We start from the raw sequence: 12363 nt of genomic DNA on the forward strand, positions 1-12363 counted from the left end.
AACCCAACATATCATTACATAGTGCTAATTAAGCTCTCAAGCTTTTTGTAAATTGCTGTGCATGTAGAGCCTAAGCAGAAGAGGCCAGAGCCCATGTACAGTACAGGCCATAAGTTTGGACTCATTCAATGTGATTTCTTTATTATCATGACCATTTACATTGGCGGATTCTCACTGAAGGCATCAAATGCATGGAGTTATGTATGTGGAGTTTTTTTTTTTTAAGTGTAGACCTGGCCTCAACATTCACCGGACCTGAACCCAATCGAGATGGTTTGGGGTGAGCTGGACCGCAGAGTGAAGGCAAAGGGGCCAACAAGTGCTAAACACCTCTGGGAACTCCTTCAAGACTGTTGGAAAACCTTTTCAGGTGACGACCTCTTGAAGCTCATCGAGAGAATGCCAAGAGTGTGCAAAGCAGTAATCAGAGCAAAGGGCGGCTATTTTGAAGGAACTAGATTATAAAACATGTTTTCAGTTACTTCACCTTTTTTTCTTAAGTACATAACTCCACATGTGTTCATTCATAGTTTTGATGCCTTCAGGATAATCTACCAATATAAATGGTCATGAAAATAAAGAGAAAAAAGGCATGTCCAAACTTTTGTCCAGTACTGTACACCAGGGATTACTGATTTGGAGTTCAGTTTTAATTGATACATTCGATTTTTTTTTATTATTATCTCTATGCATGTGCTCTAGCGACTGCTTGTGGTTTAAATGCACTAAACTTTACTGGAAAAACTAGCATGACTGATTTGAACAACCACTTGCTTTGACCCAGTTCAGACTCACCCTTTATCCTCTGCTCACTTCTTTTATGTACCCACCAAAGCCTCAGGAGTTTGTGAGGTCTCTGAGTCATTCAAAACCACAGGGTTTACAGAAAATTTCCTTTCATTAAAAATCATGAAAAAAATAATTTGACATTTGATTGAGCATGTTGCTTAAAGCTTATAAGAGCATAATAAACATAGATTTAACACCATATAGCATTTAAAATAAACTTAAATATGACTGTGATACTTTGCTATAATGGAATTTCCATTATATACCAATCTTTCACCCATGCCCTGAGAATGCTATGTGGGTTTCCTGTTGTGATTACAGGAAAAGAAAAAACGCACAAAAGATTCAATTGTATTTCTCAAGAATCTTAGTGGCATAAGATCATTGTGTGATTCTAGATCACCAAAATTAGCTTGATGTCCACTGTCATAAATGCCTACAATAGGAAAATTGACCCAAGACTTAGGGTGGTAGTAGCCAAGTGGGCTACTTCCTATGAACCAGAAGACCCAGGTTCAAATCCTACTTACTACCATTGTGTCCCTGAGCAAGACACTTAACCCTAAATTGCTCCAGGGGGGGGACTGTCCCTGTAACTACTGATTGTAAGTCGCTCTGGATAAGGGTGTCTGATAAATGCTGTAAATGTAAATGTAAATTGTCCATTGATGGTTATAGGAATGTGGTGTTGATTTGGCCTCCCAATTCCCAGGTCTGGGAACATTAGTATTATGATAAAACTTCTGCAGATGACTGTTGTTTGGGAAGTATGGGTAAAAGATGAGAGTAAAGTTTCATGTCATGCTCCGATGCTGCTAACTGCTTGTTCAGACATACTCTTAGACACAAACATTGCTGATGGCAGTTAGTAAGAATGTATATTTTCTATCTATGTCAGTGCAGAACATATTCAATAAGGAAGTTGGACTTCCTGTATATGTAATGCCTCTCAGACACTGTCTCAGGTGGTTTCAGTCAAAAGGTGCTTTTAGCGCAAAGCTGCATGAAAGGAGGTTTGTGGTTTAAATGCAGATGCATCTCTATGTTTTGCTTTTGTTGAGTGTGGCTTATTGGCCAGCCTCATCAATGGTGAGTAAAACATTTATTTTTTGCTTTAGGTTGTGTATATGTATATGTCTGATATATATGTTACTAGCATATTTGCATGAATTCTTCAATTTCAAATGTAACTGAAAATCTACTTTCCATGTAGCCTTGGCCAAGACTTGTGGGTATGTACTACTAGATTTCAGATTTTAGATGTTCACAGCTCCATTTAAAATATATCAATCAGTCAATTAATGATTTGACATTAAAACAAAAGCAACACATAGTTTTGGTCCACATCATTTTCAGCTTCTGACGTCATGTTCCCAGTTGTCTAGTATAAATACTTTATTATTAATACTTAGCATTTTCTCATTCTCTCTCCGTTAAAAGAAGTTGATCAGGACATAGACATACCAGAGATCAATGAAGGTCAGCAGCATAACGAAGACCAAATATACGCATTCTTTTTTTCCAGCATATTATAAAAATATCAGATTAATTAAAATTTTGCATCACTTCTCCACAGGTTTACACCTTCTAGAGGGAGACATCATGAAAGTGAGGAGACACAACTTTCATGCAATAACATCATGGACATAGCTTGCTGTTCTTAAGCAGCAAGCCTACCCAGGGCAGGCTTTAATAAATATTCTGTACAATTGAACAATTAAATGTTTGTTTGTTTTTTCAAATATTGAATAAATATTGCATTAATCAGAGCTAACCAGCCGAACTGAACATCTGTCAATATGTGTAAACAGTGTTATTTTTCATTTAATAACTGCAAAGCTGAAAAGTCATTTAATCAAAATCACTTTCATTCCACAGACAGGAGTAAGCAATTAAGAGTCAAAAGTGAAAGTGATTTTAGGTGCATGTGGTTCAATATTTTACTATTTACTATTTTGTCTCAAGACCAGAAAGAAACGATCAATCCGAGGGACAAACTATACGTGGGATTTACCAGTTCCTTATGAGTTTGGCCTCACCCTTGGTGAGTACTAACATGGGCATGTTTATTCTGTCGATATTCAAAGTTTTCATGTATTAATTACATGCTAAATATGCCCAGATATGAATGCAAAAGGAGTGATCTTGAGGGCGTTTGAACAGTTCAGACTGAAAACATGTGTTGACTTCAAACCCCATAGCTCTGAGGACTACTACATCTATCTTTTGAAGATGAAAGGGTACATATTATGTGAACACTCTCAAAACTACATGAATGTCTACTAGAACATTTTATGGACTAATTTATGTTGTCCCATCAGGTGCTGGTCTAGTGTTGGGAAACAATACACTAAAGAGCAGTTTATTTCCATTGGGCACAACTGTGACAACACAGCTGTTGTGGAGCATGAATTTCTTCATGCTTTGGGCTTTTGGCATGAACAGTCCCGATATGACAGAGATGAGTATGTCACCATCACTTGGGAAAACATTGAAGCAGGTCTGATATTGGATTTCTAAAATAGGAAAGTGTTTTTCACTAACATTTTTTATTTGTAGACAATATTTAATTAAGTAATATACAGCTCTAATTGATTCATATTTCATTGTGCTTAGTAAGTTGTATATTCATATGAAATATCATTGCTTGTAAAATCATTTTGCATGATCCATACATACTGGTACGGCAATTTACTCAAGAAAGTGTGTATAGCCATAACAGAGCTTCTTTGTTTAGTTCTTACATCTCTGCATGCATTGTAGGAGAGGAAAAAAATTTTGAAATTAAAACCAACACCACCAACAGCACACTGGGTACTCCATATGACTACAATTCAGTCTTGCACTATGACAAAAATGCATTCAGCAATGGAAATGGATCCACCATCATTACAAACCAGCCTGAGTTTCAAGAGGTGATCGGTCAACGACGTGATATGAGCCACCTCGATGTACTGGAACTCAATCATTTGTATGGTTGCAGTAAGTGTCACATATGGTTCATATTAAGACTGTTCAAGAAACGAGGAGAACAAAAAAGCATTCACTTTATGTTGCATCTTGTGTTGCTAATGTATGTAAAATGTTATTGTAGATGAGTCCATTTCATTCCTTGACCACTGCAGTTTTGACAAGGATCTTTGCCAAATGAGTCTTTGTTCAGGAAATTCAGAGGGATGGAAAAGAGTCATCCGAGCTGATGGAGGTCCTAATTCTGACCACACTTATCTGGGGAAGAAGCCGCAAGGTGACTTTTATTAACCATTTCCTCAAAACAGTCAAGAGATTCATAGCACATGCAATATGCAAAGATTTATTGAGCCCCATTTTGCATGAAATTTTGATTAACTAAAACTGAACACTGGAAAAAATCTGGATAGTAGTCTATTGCCACCATTTATATTTTCCTTTTTTTACAGGACGTTCATTGTTCATGCACTTCAGCACATTAACTGGTAAAGTCGGGGACTCTGCCAGACTGGAGACTAGGAAAATAACACCAAAAAGATCCTGCCATACCCAGTGCCTTCAGTTCTTCTATTATCATAGTGGGGGACGTACTGACCAACTCAACATCTGGATTCGAGAGTTTAGTAATGACTCAGATTATATAGGAACCATCAGACTCATGGATCAGATTAAAGGTATTTGAGCTCAATCACAGAATTCATGCAGAGGAAATTGGGTTATTGTTTTCATTTTTGCATTATTATTGCATTATTGTCTGAGATGTGGGTTTGAGAGGCTGTGTAGAAACATGCCAGGTACTAAAGGTTCACTGCCTATGACAGTGGGACAACAAGGATGAAAAAGTTAGGGCCACATTCCGTCCTCTTAATATTGGCATTTATTCACTGCTCTGTAGTTGTTGCTGTTTTTTTAAATAAATGTACCATGTATTTTGTTATGTTTCACATATGCAGGGTTACCCACCAATTATTGGAAGGTTCATCATGTCCCACTGGATGCAAGGAAGACCTTTCAGGTTGTGTTTGAGGCACAAAAAGGAACGACAAGCTCCAGAGGTGGCTTCTCTGTGGATGATATTAACCTGACGGAGACTGATTGCCCCCATGAAACATGGCAAATTAGGAATTTTGAGGAAGTGTTGAACAATAGTCCTAATGACACTTATCTCTACAGCCCAAAATATTACTCCCCTGATGGCTATAGATACCAAATAATACTACGACTCAGTGTTGATCATTTTGGCATCTTTGTCCGTCTGGTGTCGGGATTCAATGATGCCTCACTGCAATGGCCATGTCCATGGAGACAGGTGACAATATCACTGCTTGACCAGAATGCACACATCCAGCAGCAGATGACCAAGCAAAGAAGTGTAACTACTGATCCACACTGGCTGCTGTCTGGTGAGTTTAACACATACACAGTTTTCTTAAGATCACTACTGCAATGTTGGAACTTTGAGACATTTCATTTTTTTAGGTTACTATGGCAGACCTACAACATATGGCACCTTAGAAAGAGAAATGTATTCATATTTCTATGCTAATGAAGGACGAGGCTATGGGTCCTTCATGATGTCAACTGAGCTCAGAGAAAGAGAGTTCTTGAAGGGAGGTGACATATTCCTCCTTATCACAATGCAAGGTAATGCAAATGTTCTAATGCAAAAAAAATCACTTTTATGCATTACACATGCTTCATCTCTTATTTAGATTAAAAATAAAATGGAATGTCCCTGAAAAGAAATTACTCATTTAGATGTAAATTCTGGAAAATAAACAGTGTTGGGAAGGTTACTTTTAAAATGTATTCAACTACAGATTACAGAATACATGCCCCAAAATGTAGTTTGTAACGTATTCCGTTAAATTACTCAACGTAGTCTTAGTACTTTGGATTACTTAACATATCGTCATGCTTTTTACAACTACATGAATGTAGCAATCACAGATAATAAAAAAAAGCCCTGTTTTTCCTTAACCATTTCTTTATTTATAAAGCTGAAAAGTGAAGGAGTATTAGACAAACATAAAATATGCCATTGAAAAGTATTACTTTTATGGTCTCCAACATATTCCATCACTTAGTTAAAATAAACAGTAGCCTTGCACAAGGAAAAAAAACAGTATTTTCAATGACCCTCTTCCTGATTAGGACAAAACAGGTAATATATAAAACAATTTTTTGGGCATTTACTGTCAATATTATTCTTCCACAAATAATTTCAAAATACTAAAGATCATTCAATACAAATCATATATTCAAAATTGATGTGACAATGACAAAATGCACTTTAAATCTTGCCACCAGATATAATTTTAAACACAAGACAATATATATTTTTAATGTAACCCAGCAACATTACTTCATGGCCATTTAACAAAGGCAACAAGAACACTCTAAGGTGTCAGTGCTGAACTGTTTGGTTGAAAACCTTAAATCCCCCCAAAAATCCAATAATAACAATTGCCGTAAACATATGAGGTGCTACTTTTCTAAAGCTTGCAAAAAACATGATTCTAAAAATGCACTAATTAATTATTCATCGCACTCATGCTGTACTTGGGAGAAAATGGAACATTTTGCGGAAACGTTTGGCACTATTACGCACACTTGTGCTTGCTCTGGTGCTGCCAGGCCGGGTTGTCCTGGTGGCAGCGAGCGCACGCGTGTCCCGGGGCGGCGCGGGCGTGGATCAGACCGCCGTGTAATCCATCACTCATTTAAACAGTAATTGTAATGAAATACAGTTACTCATATTTTGTATTCTAAATATGTAATGCCGCTACATGTATTCCGTTACTCGCCAACACTGAAAAATAAATTACTGAAGTCACTCACGGTTTTTACCCAATATTAAGTATTATGTTGTGTTTGATGTATTTCTTTATGTTGTCTTTATTGAAATGACACCAAGATTTTGCATACAGATATCTCAGACCTGTTATTTCGAAATGAACTCCGATGTCCCAGATGGCCAGGAAAAAAAATCACAGTGCGTCCTCCAGCTCCATCTGATGGCCCATGTGCTGCACAGTAAGATGAAGCAGAATTTACCAATGCATTGAGCGCTGGATAACTTCACTCATGTAGTGTTACTATGAAATAATATTCTGATTCTCTCTGACCTTTTTCATTAGGCCTCCCTCTAATCACACCACTAGGTGAAGTATTGTTCTGATCCTTTGTATTTTCAGTGGCATTTCTGTGGCAAAAGTAACATTGCATATATTGTTTAATTCTATGTTGGAATAATTATAACTCTCAGAATGACCTGAATTACAACTTTAAATGTTGCTCTACTTTCACAGAGATGCCGTAATTTTTTTAATTTTTTTTTTTTTAAACATCATTAGATGTCATGAATTACTCTATTGTTCTTCTTTACTGCATGGTAAACCATGAATCTGAACAGGAGCACAAGCACAACAACGATGGTGGTTGAAAGGACAACTCCCCACTGGAGGTGAGATACTTAACATTCCCAAAATCTTTCTAATCCAAAAATCTCAAGATGTCCATCTAATGGCCCATGTGCTGCATAGTAAGATGAAGCAGAAATCACTAATGCACTGAGTTCTGGATTGCTTCACTCATGTAGTGTTATAATAAAAAAAATAACTTTCTCATTTTCTCTGACCTTTTTCACCAGACCTCCCTCTAATCACATCACTAGGTGAACTATTGCTCTGATTTGTATTTCGGTGGCAAAAGTATAATTGCACATATTGCTTAAATCCACGTTGGAATAATTTTACCTCTCAGTATGACTTGACACTAAATTTTTGGATGCCCTGAATTACAACTTCAAATATTTTTCACTTTCACAGAGATGCAGTAAAAAAAAAAAATTTTTTTTTTTTTTACAAATTAGATGTCCTGAATTACTCACTGAGGTTTTCATTAGTTTTGTTTCTTAAATGCATGGCAAACCTCAATCGTTTTGTTCTTATAAATCTTAATAGGAGTGAAAGCACAGCAACGGTGGTGGTTGAAAGGACAACTCCCCACTGGAGGTGAGATACTTAACATGCCCAAAAGTCTTTCTAATCCAAAATCTCAAGATGTCAATGCCAGCTCTTATTCAAATGAGTAATGTTTTCAATGATCAATTTTTCACTCCTCATTTACAGAAGTGACATTCCAGGAACCGGTTCTGAGAAATCCTACTCAGTGATGCTTGTCCTCCTCTTCACTTTGATGACACTCATGTTCTACGGTTGCAAATATTGCTGTGACATAAAAAGAAAATAAAAGAAAATGTTTCTTTATACTACAGTGACACTTTTTAAGAGAGTGGATCTTTCTTATCAAATGCAGATTGATGCAGTGCCCGGTGTCATTTTCTACATATAAAACATTTACTATCTTCTGGAACACGGAAAACACTAAAGTAAAATCCACACAGTGGAAAAAGAGCATGGTATTTCCATTCATGCTAAGTGGAAAAAGAGCATGGTATTTCCATTCATGCTAAATACAGTTTTGTCAGGTAAATGTCCCCTATGTACCCTAGCAGAGAAACAACACATAAACCATGAAAATAAATCAAGTTATCACGTCTTGTTTTAATTATGAAAAAGTACTAGTTCTCAGAAACAATGATAAGCACATATGAATAAATGCTTTTGAACAGCATTGGATTTAAAATGGACAAGAGGCCTATCACTGACTAAGTTCATAAGGGTGGCAACCATCTATAATTACACACGAGGGTACAGATTTCCACCAGGTCTCTACACTTACATCTGACTCACATTTGACCTTAATGCGGTGAAATGTATATTGGCCAAAGCTAAATTCTTTTTAGTTTGACCTAAATTTCACTTGATCAGTCCTGCCAATGAGCTCTGGCTCGTCCTCTCCAGTGATGATGCTCATTTGGGCCTGCTGATCCCTGATGAGGAGGGGGTGGAATTAAACACTGCTTTGTGACCGTTGTCATATTAGTCCATGTCTCTGTGAGTCTCTGTGCTAGTCCAAGCATGGCTCTGGGGGACTTGTTCTGAGTCTCTGTGGCTCATCTAGCCTATAGTGATTCCAAACCCACATTGGAACTTGTTCTTGCGATGGTTCAGGAAAGCACCCAGAGCCAAGGAGAGTGGAAGCGGGACAAGCTTCTTTTCTAGCGTTGCCCCCACAATCCAATTGCTGTCTAATGAACCTGTGAGGGGAGGTTAAGGTTCAAAATCAATTCACTCTCCATAGTACTGAAGAAAGCAGACAGTAAAAAAAAAAATCAGGCAATTAGAGCTCTACCTAGAGAGATATTGGAAGCCCAGCAGGCTGGCAGAGGTGACTGCTTGAACCAGTCTGAGAAAGACTGAACAAACTACTTGTTTATAAAGAAAGGACGTACCTTTGAAAAGCAAGTTAGCTTTAGGAATGTCCAGCTGGTAGCCAAACGTCACGCTTGTGTCCTGCATCCGTGTGCTCGCCTCAAATTCCACACCTACTTGCATCTGACAGAGGGAGCGAGCATTTACCTCTTTCATATAATCCAAACCACTTTATAAAAACTACAGCAGCTACTGGCTTAAGACTACAGATCAAATAAAGCACACACTACAGCAACAATATCTTTGGCAACTGTGACATCAAATATATATATTCTTTATCCAGTTACACTATTAAGTAATATATCTGTGCAAGTCACCTGATCATTGGCTTTATGGTAGTATGTAGCATGTGCTCCAGCTCCTCCAATGGTTAAGGTAGCAACATAATTATTTCCTGTAAGAGTAGGGCAGATAAGTAATGTGTACCTTCATACACGATCCGTTAAAAAGGAGCACTTGTGAGGATATTTTAGGCTCACCAGTGTATCTGCCTACAAAGGACGTTACTGTACCCTCTTCCCCAGGTCTCCGGTGGTATACCATCTCACCTCCCAATGCCAGAGCTGGAGTGATAGACTGAAGGTAGTGCGTCACAATGATACCTGATGATACAACAATAATTTGTTACAAAAATGTAACTGTACCCCTGACCCCTGAAAAATGTGCATTTTACCTGATCCCACAAGGACATCTGGGTTTCCAAGAGTTACAGCAGCCGTGAAGTCATCACCACGGTATTCTGCATCACACTGCCAGTTCATGAACTTATGTTGCTGTGTCTGTAACCAGAGCAAAACGACAAAATACATAGGAGAGGCTTCCCCAGACTACCAAACACTACTAGCTTCAAGAAAGTGAAACGCACCTGCATGGCTATCTTAGTCCGCACTCTTGAGGACAGCTGGTGGATGACTTGAGCATTAAGGCTACCGGTGTTGTCCATGTCTCCTACCATTACAGGAAAAGACTAACAAAACACAAACGTTTTAGTTTGTGTTTCATTTCCACAGATCAGGTTCCTCACAGTTCAGCATATCTCTACATTCGTAAAGTAACTCACTCACTCTCCATAACCCGAGGTCATGTTGTCCAGGGCGGGGTTCATTCACAAACAACTTTCACTCAAGCCTACTGTCAACTTAGTCATGCCAACTGACCTGGCATGTCTTTGGACAGCGGGAGGCAAAACTGACCCACGATTCCAACTCACAACCTTGGAGATGTAAGGCCATATGCAGCCCCAAATAATTATATAATATAATATAAAACATCTACAAATAAAAGCCTGCTAATGTTACTATATTCTTTGGGCCAGTCAGCACTAAGGCATAAGTTACCATAAAAGAGTGGCATGATCTTCCAATGCACACAAATGCATACAGTTGTGTAAGGATGCACTGACCTGGTTATCTCAGTTATGATACCTGGTGTTTGGATACCCTGATCCTGAGCACCGAGCTGATAATAGTATTTCATGAATAAACTGTCTTACTGAGATTACTCTTATATAAGGAAACAACAGTATCTCTGAACTCCTTGTACTTCTGTGGTTGCGTTACTAAATTGGTCATGTTACATTCTGTAGTGCTACTGGCAGCCATCGAAACATTGGCACTGCGGATATCGCAAGCAGCCAGGGAACATGCTGCTGTAGCAAGCTTAAAATACAGAAAACATAAAAGAACTTAGCTGAAGAGTTAGATAGATAGGCACACTGATTCCCAATCCAGTCTGTATTCTATCGGTGCATCCCTACAGGTTAATTCAAGGTGGGATGAAAATGCAGATAACGTACGTACCTCCGTAGGTCCAGTCTGTTGACTCCCTACATATGTGGCTCCAAAACGGTAGCCAGAATCTCCAAGGGTGCTGAGGGTAACCGTGTGGCTGACCTGAGAGAGACAACTGTGATCACAACCGCGATCTTGGAATGAGTTCTTGTATTAAAATTATTTTATTAAAATGCTAAATTTTATAGAAACCTGGAAGTGATTGCTCAGGCCTTTATTGACAACCAGTCTCACCCCTTCCATCTGAATGGGGAAGATCTCTGGAATGTGCGTATGAAATGAGCTTTGAATGAACACACATCATTACAGCAGCGGGAAAGGTTATCGTCTGTAAGAATTACTTTTCAAAGCATATCCCTCTAACCTTTGCATTTGCGGTGGCACTCTTCAAAGGTGCCTGGGTTCGGGAGAGCGTTCTCCTGGTCGCCGCCTGTTTGCCCTGGCGTAGGAGACCCGGGGGAGGGTGATATGGAAGAAACAGGGGGCATAGTGAACCCTGGTGGAACGGAGACCAAGCCAGGTCCTCCACTCCCAGTCGAAGGGGGTGGATTTGGGGAGCTGGCAGCCAATACACTGCCCATTCTGCAACCAGAGTCACACAACAAGAGGAGAGGGGGGGGAGAAGACAATACTTTAAATTGCCCGTTACACTGAAGCAGAAATTATTAAGCAGCAACAACCACGGCCAACTGTATATATTCCTGAATGCGAACGCTGCTAATAAACAGTCTAGGTTCGAGCTAGAAATATGACGAGGCTTCGGTGGGCAGAACGGCGTTGAAACGCAACACCGGAACGGAACCTCGAGGTTCGCCTAGCCGGCTAGCTAGCTAGCTAGCGAGCGTTGTGAAGGTTGCGGGTGAGCTAGCTGGAGTGTGTGCGCTTGGGCCAAGCAGCGTGGCAAGGTCCCTGACGGGGGTGCCGGGCCGCGTCTCGCCTCGCCCGAAACCAGACGCCGCGAAGTTTTACTTGCTGGACGCACAGTGCTGACCAACACTTCACACAAGCACACGGCGCACACGCGGCCCGCCGTGTGCGCTACTCACGTTGTGCGACGCAGTCCGGATAAGGAGACGGCGGGCGCCGGCAGGCCAGTGGGCGGGGAGGCGCGACCTACAGGCTCCGCCGCCCCATTGGCGCAGTTTAAAGCGGGTACGTAACACCGGGTTGCCGGAGAGAGGAAGGAAGGGGGCGGGCTCCCGGTCAAGGACGCTCGCCCGTAGCCAATCAGTGGGAGAGGATCTGTGCGTCAGGGTACGATACAGCCAATTGCCATCGGGGACGCGTTAGACGTTCAGGTAAAACAATTGAAAACGCTTTCACTTGGTGGAAAACAATCTGTTGCACATTCAGAATCGACTGCGTTTAGAACCTTGTTAAGGCACGAATATCGAATGTGATCCACAAAGACTCATGCATGCAAGATTTAGGGATCTTTATAATAGAATTGTTAAGGCGGCAATCCTAAATAAATA

The 12363-nt window shown here is 39.9% G+C and overlaps 2 protein-coding genes across 2 annotated transcripts; one reads left to right on the plus strand and one right to left on the minus strand.

Moving 5' to 3' along the window:
* The first annotated feature begins 1784 nt into the window (after positions 1 to 1784).
* Positions 1785 to 8084, plus strand: LOC114789932 (meprin A subunit beta-like). Its single transcript, XM_028979419.1, has 18 exons — positions 1785 to 1878; positions 2003 to 2021; positions 2230 to 2268; positions 2366 to 2397; positions 2755 to 2833; positions 2912 to 3029; positions 3111 to 3289; positions 3553 to 3771; positions 3884 to 4036; positions 4209 to 4433; positions 4713 to 5162; positions 5239 to 5403; positions 6690 to 6795; positions 6900 to 6923; positions 7175 to 7225; positions 7725 to 7775; positions 7893 to 7978; positions 8080 to 8084. The coding sequence occupies exons 1-18, from the start codon at positions 1816 to 1818 to the stop codon at positions 8082 to 8084; spliced, it is 2064 nt and encodes a 687-aa protein (XP_028835252.1). The 5' UTR covers positions 1785 to 1815.
* A 223-nt stretch (positions 8085 to 8307) lies between these two features.
* On the minus strand, positions 8308 to 12062 carry tomm40 (translocase of outer mitochondrial membrane 40 homolog (yeast)). Its single transcript, XM_028981627.1, has 10 exons — positions 11935 to 12062; positions 11253 to 11470; positions 11081 to 11148; positions 10898 to 10990; positions 9964 to 10065; positions 9772 to 9877; positions 9578 to 9700; positions 9416 to 9492; positions 9119 to 9221; positions 8308 to 8923 (listed from the first exon to the last, which is right to left on the minus strand). The coding sequence occupies exons 2-10, from the start codon at positions 11467 to 11469 to the stop codon at positions 8784 to 8786; spliced, it is 1029 nt and encodes a 342-aa protein (XP_028837460.1). The 5' UTR covers position 11470; positions 11935 to 12062; the 3' UTR covers positions 8308 to 8783.
* Between the last annotated feature and the right edge of the window lie 301 nt (positions 12063 to 12363).

The sequence above is a fragment of the Denticeps clupeoides genome, chromosome 5 (genome assembly GCF_900700375.1).
Source record: "Denticeps clupeoides chromosome 5, fDenClu1.1, whole genome shotgun sequence".
Taxonomy (NCBI): Eukaryota; Metazoa; Chordata; class Actinopteri; order Clupeiformes; family Denticipitidae; genus Denticeps; species Denticeps clupeoides.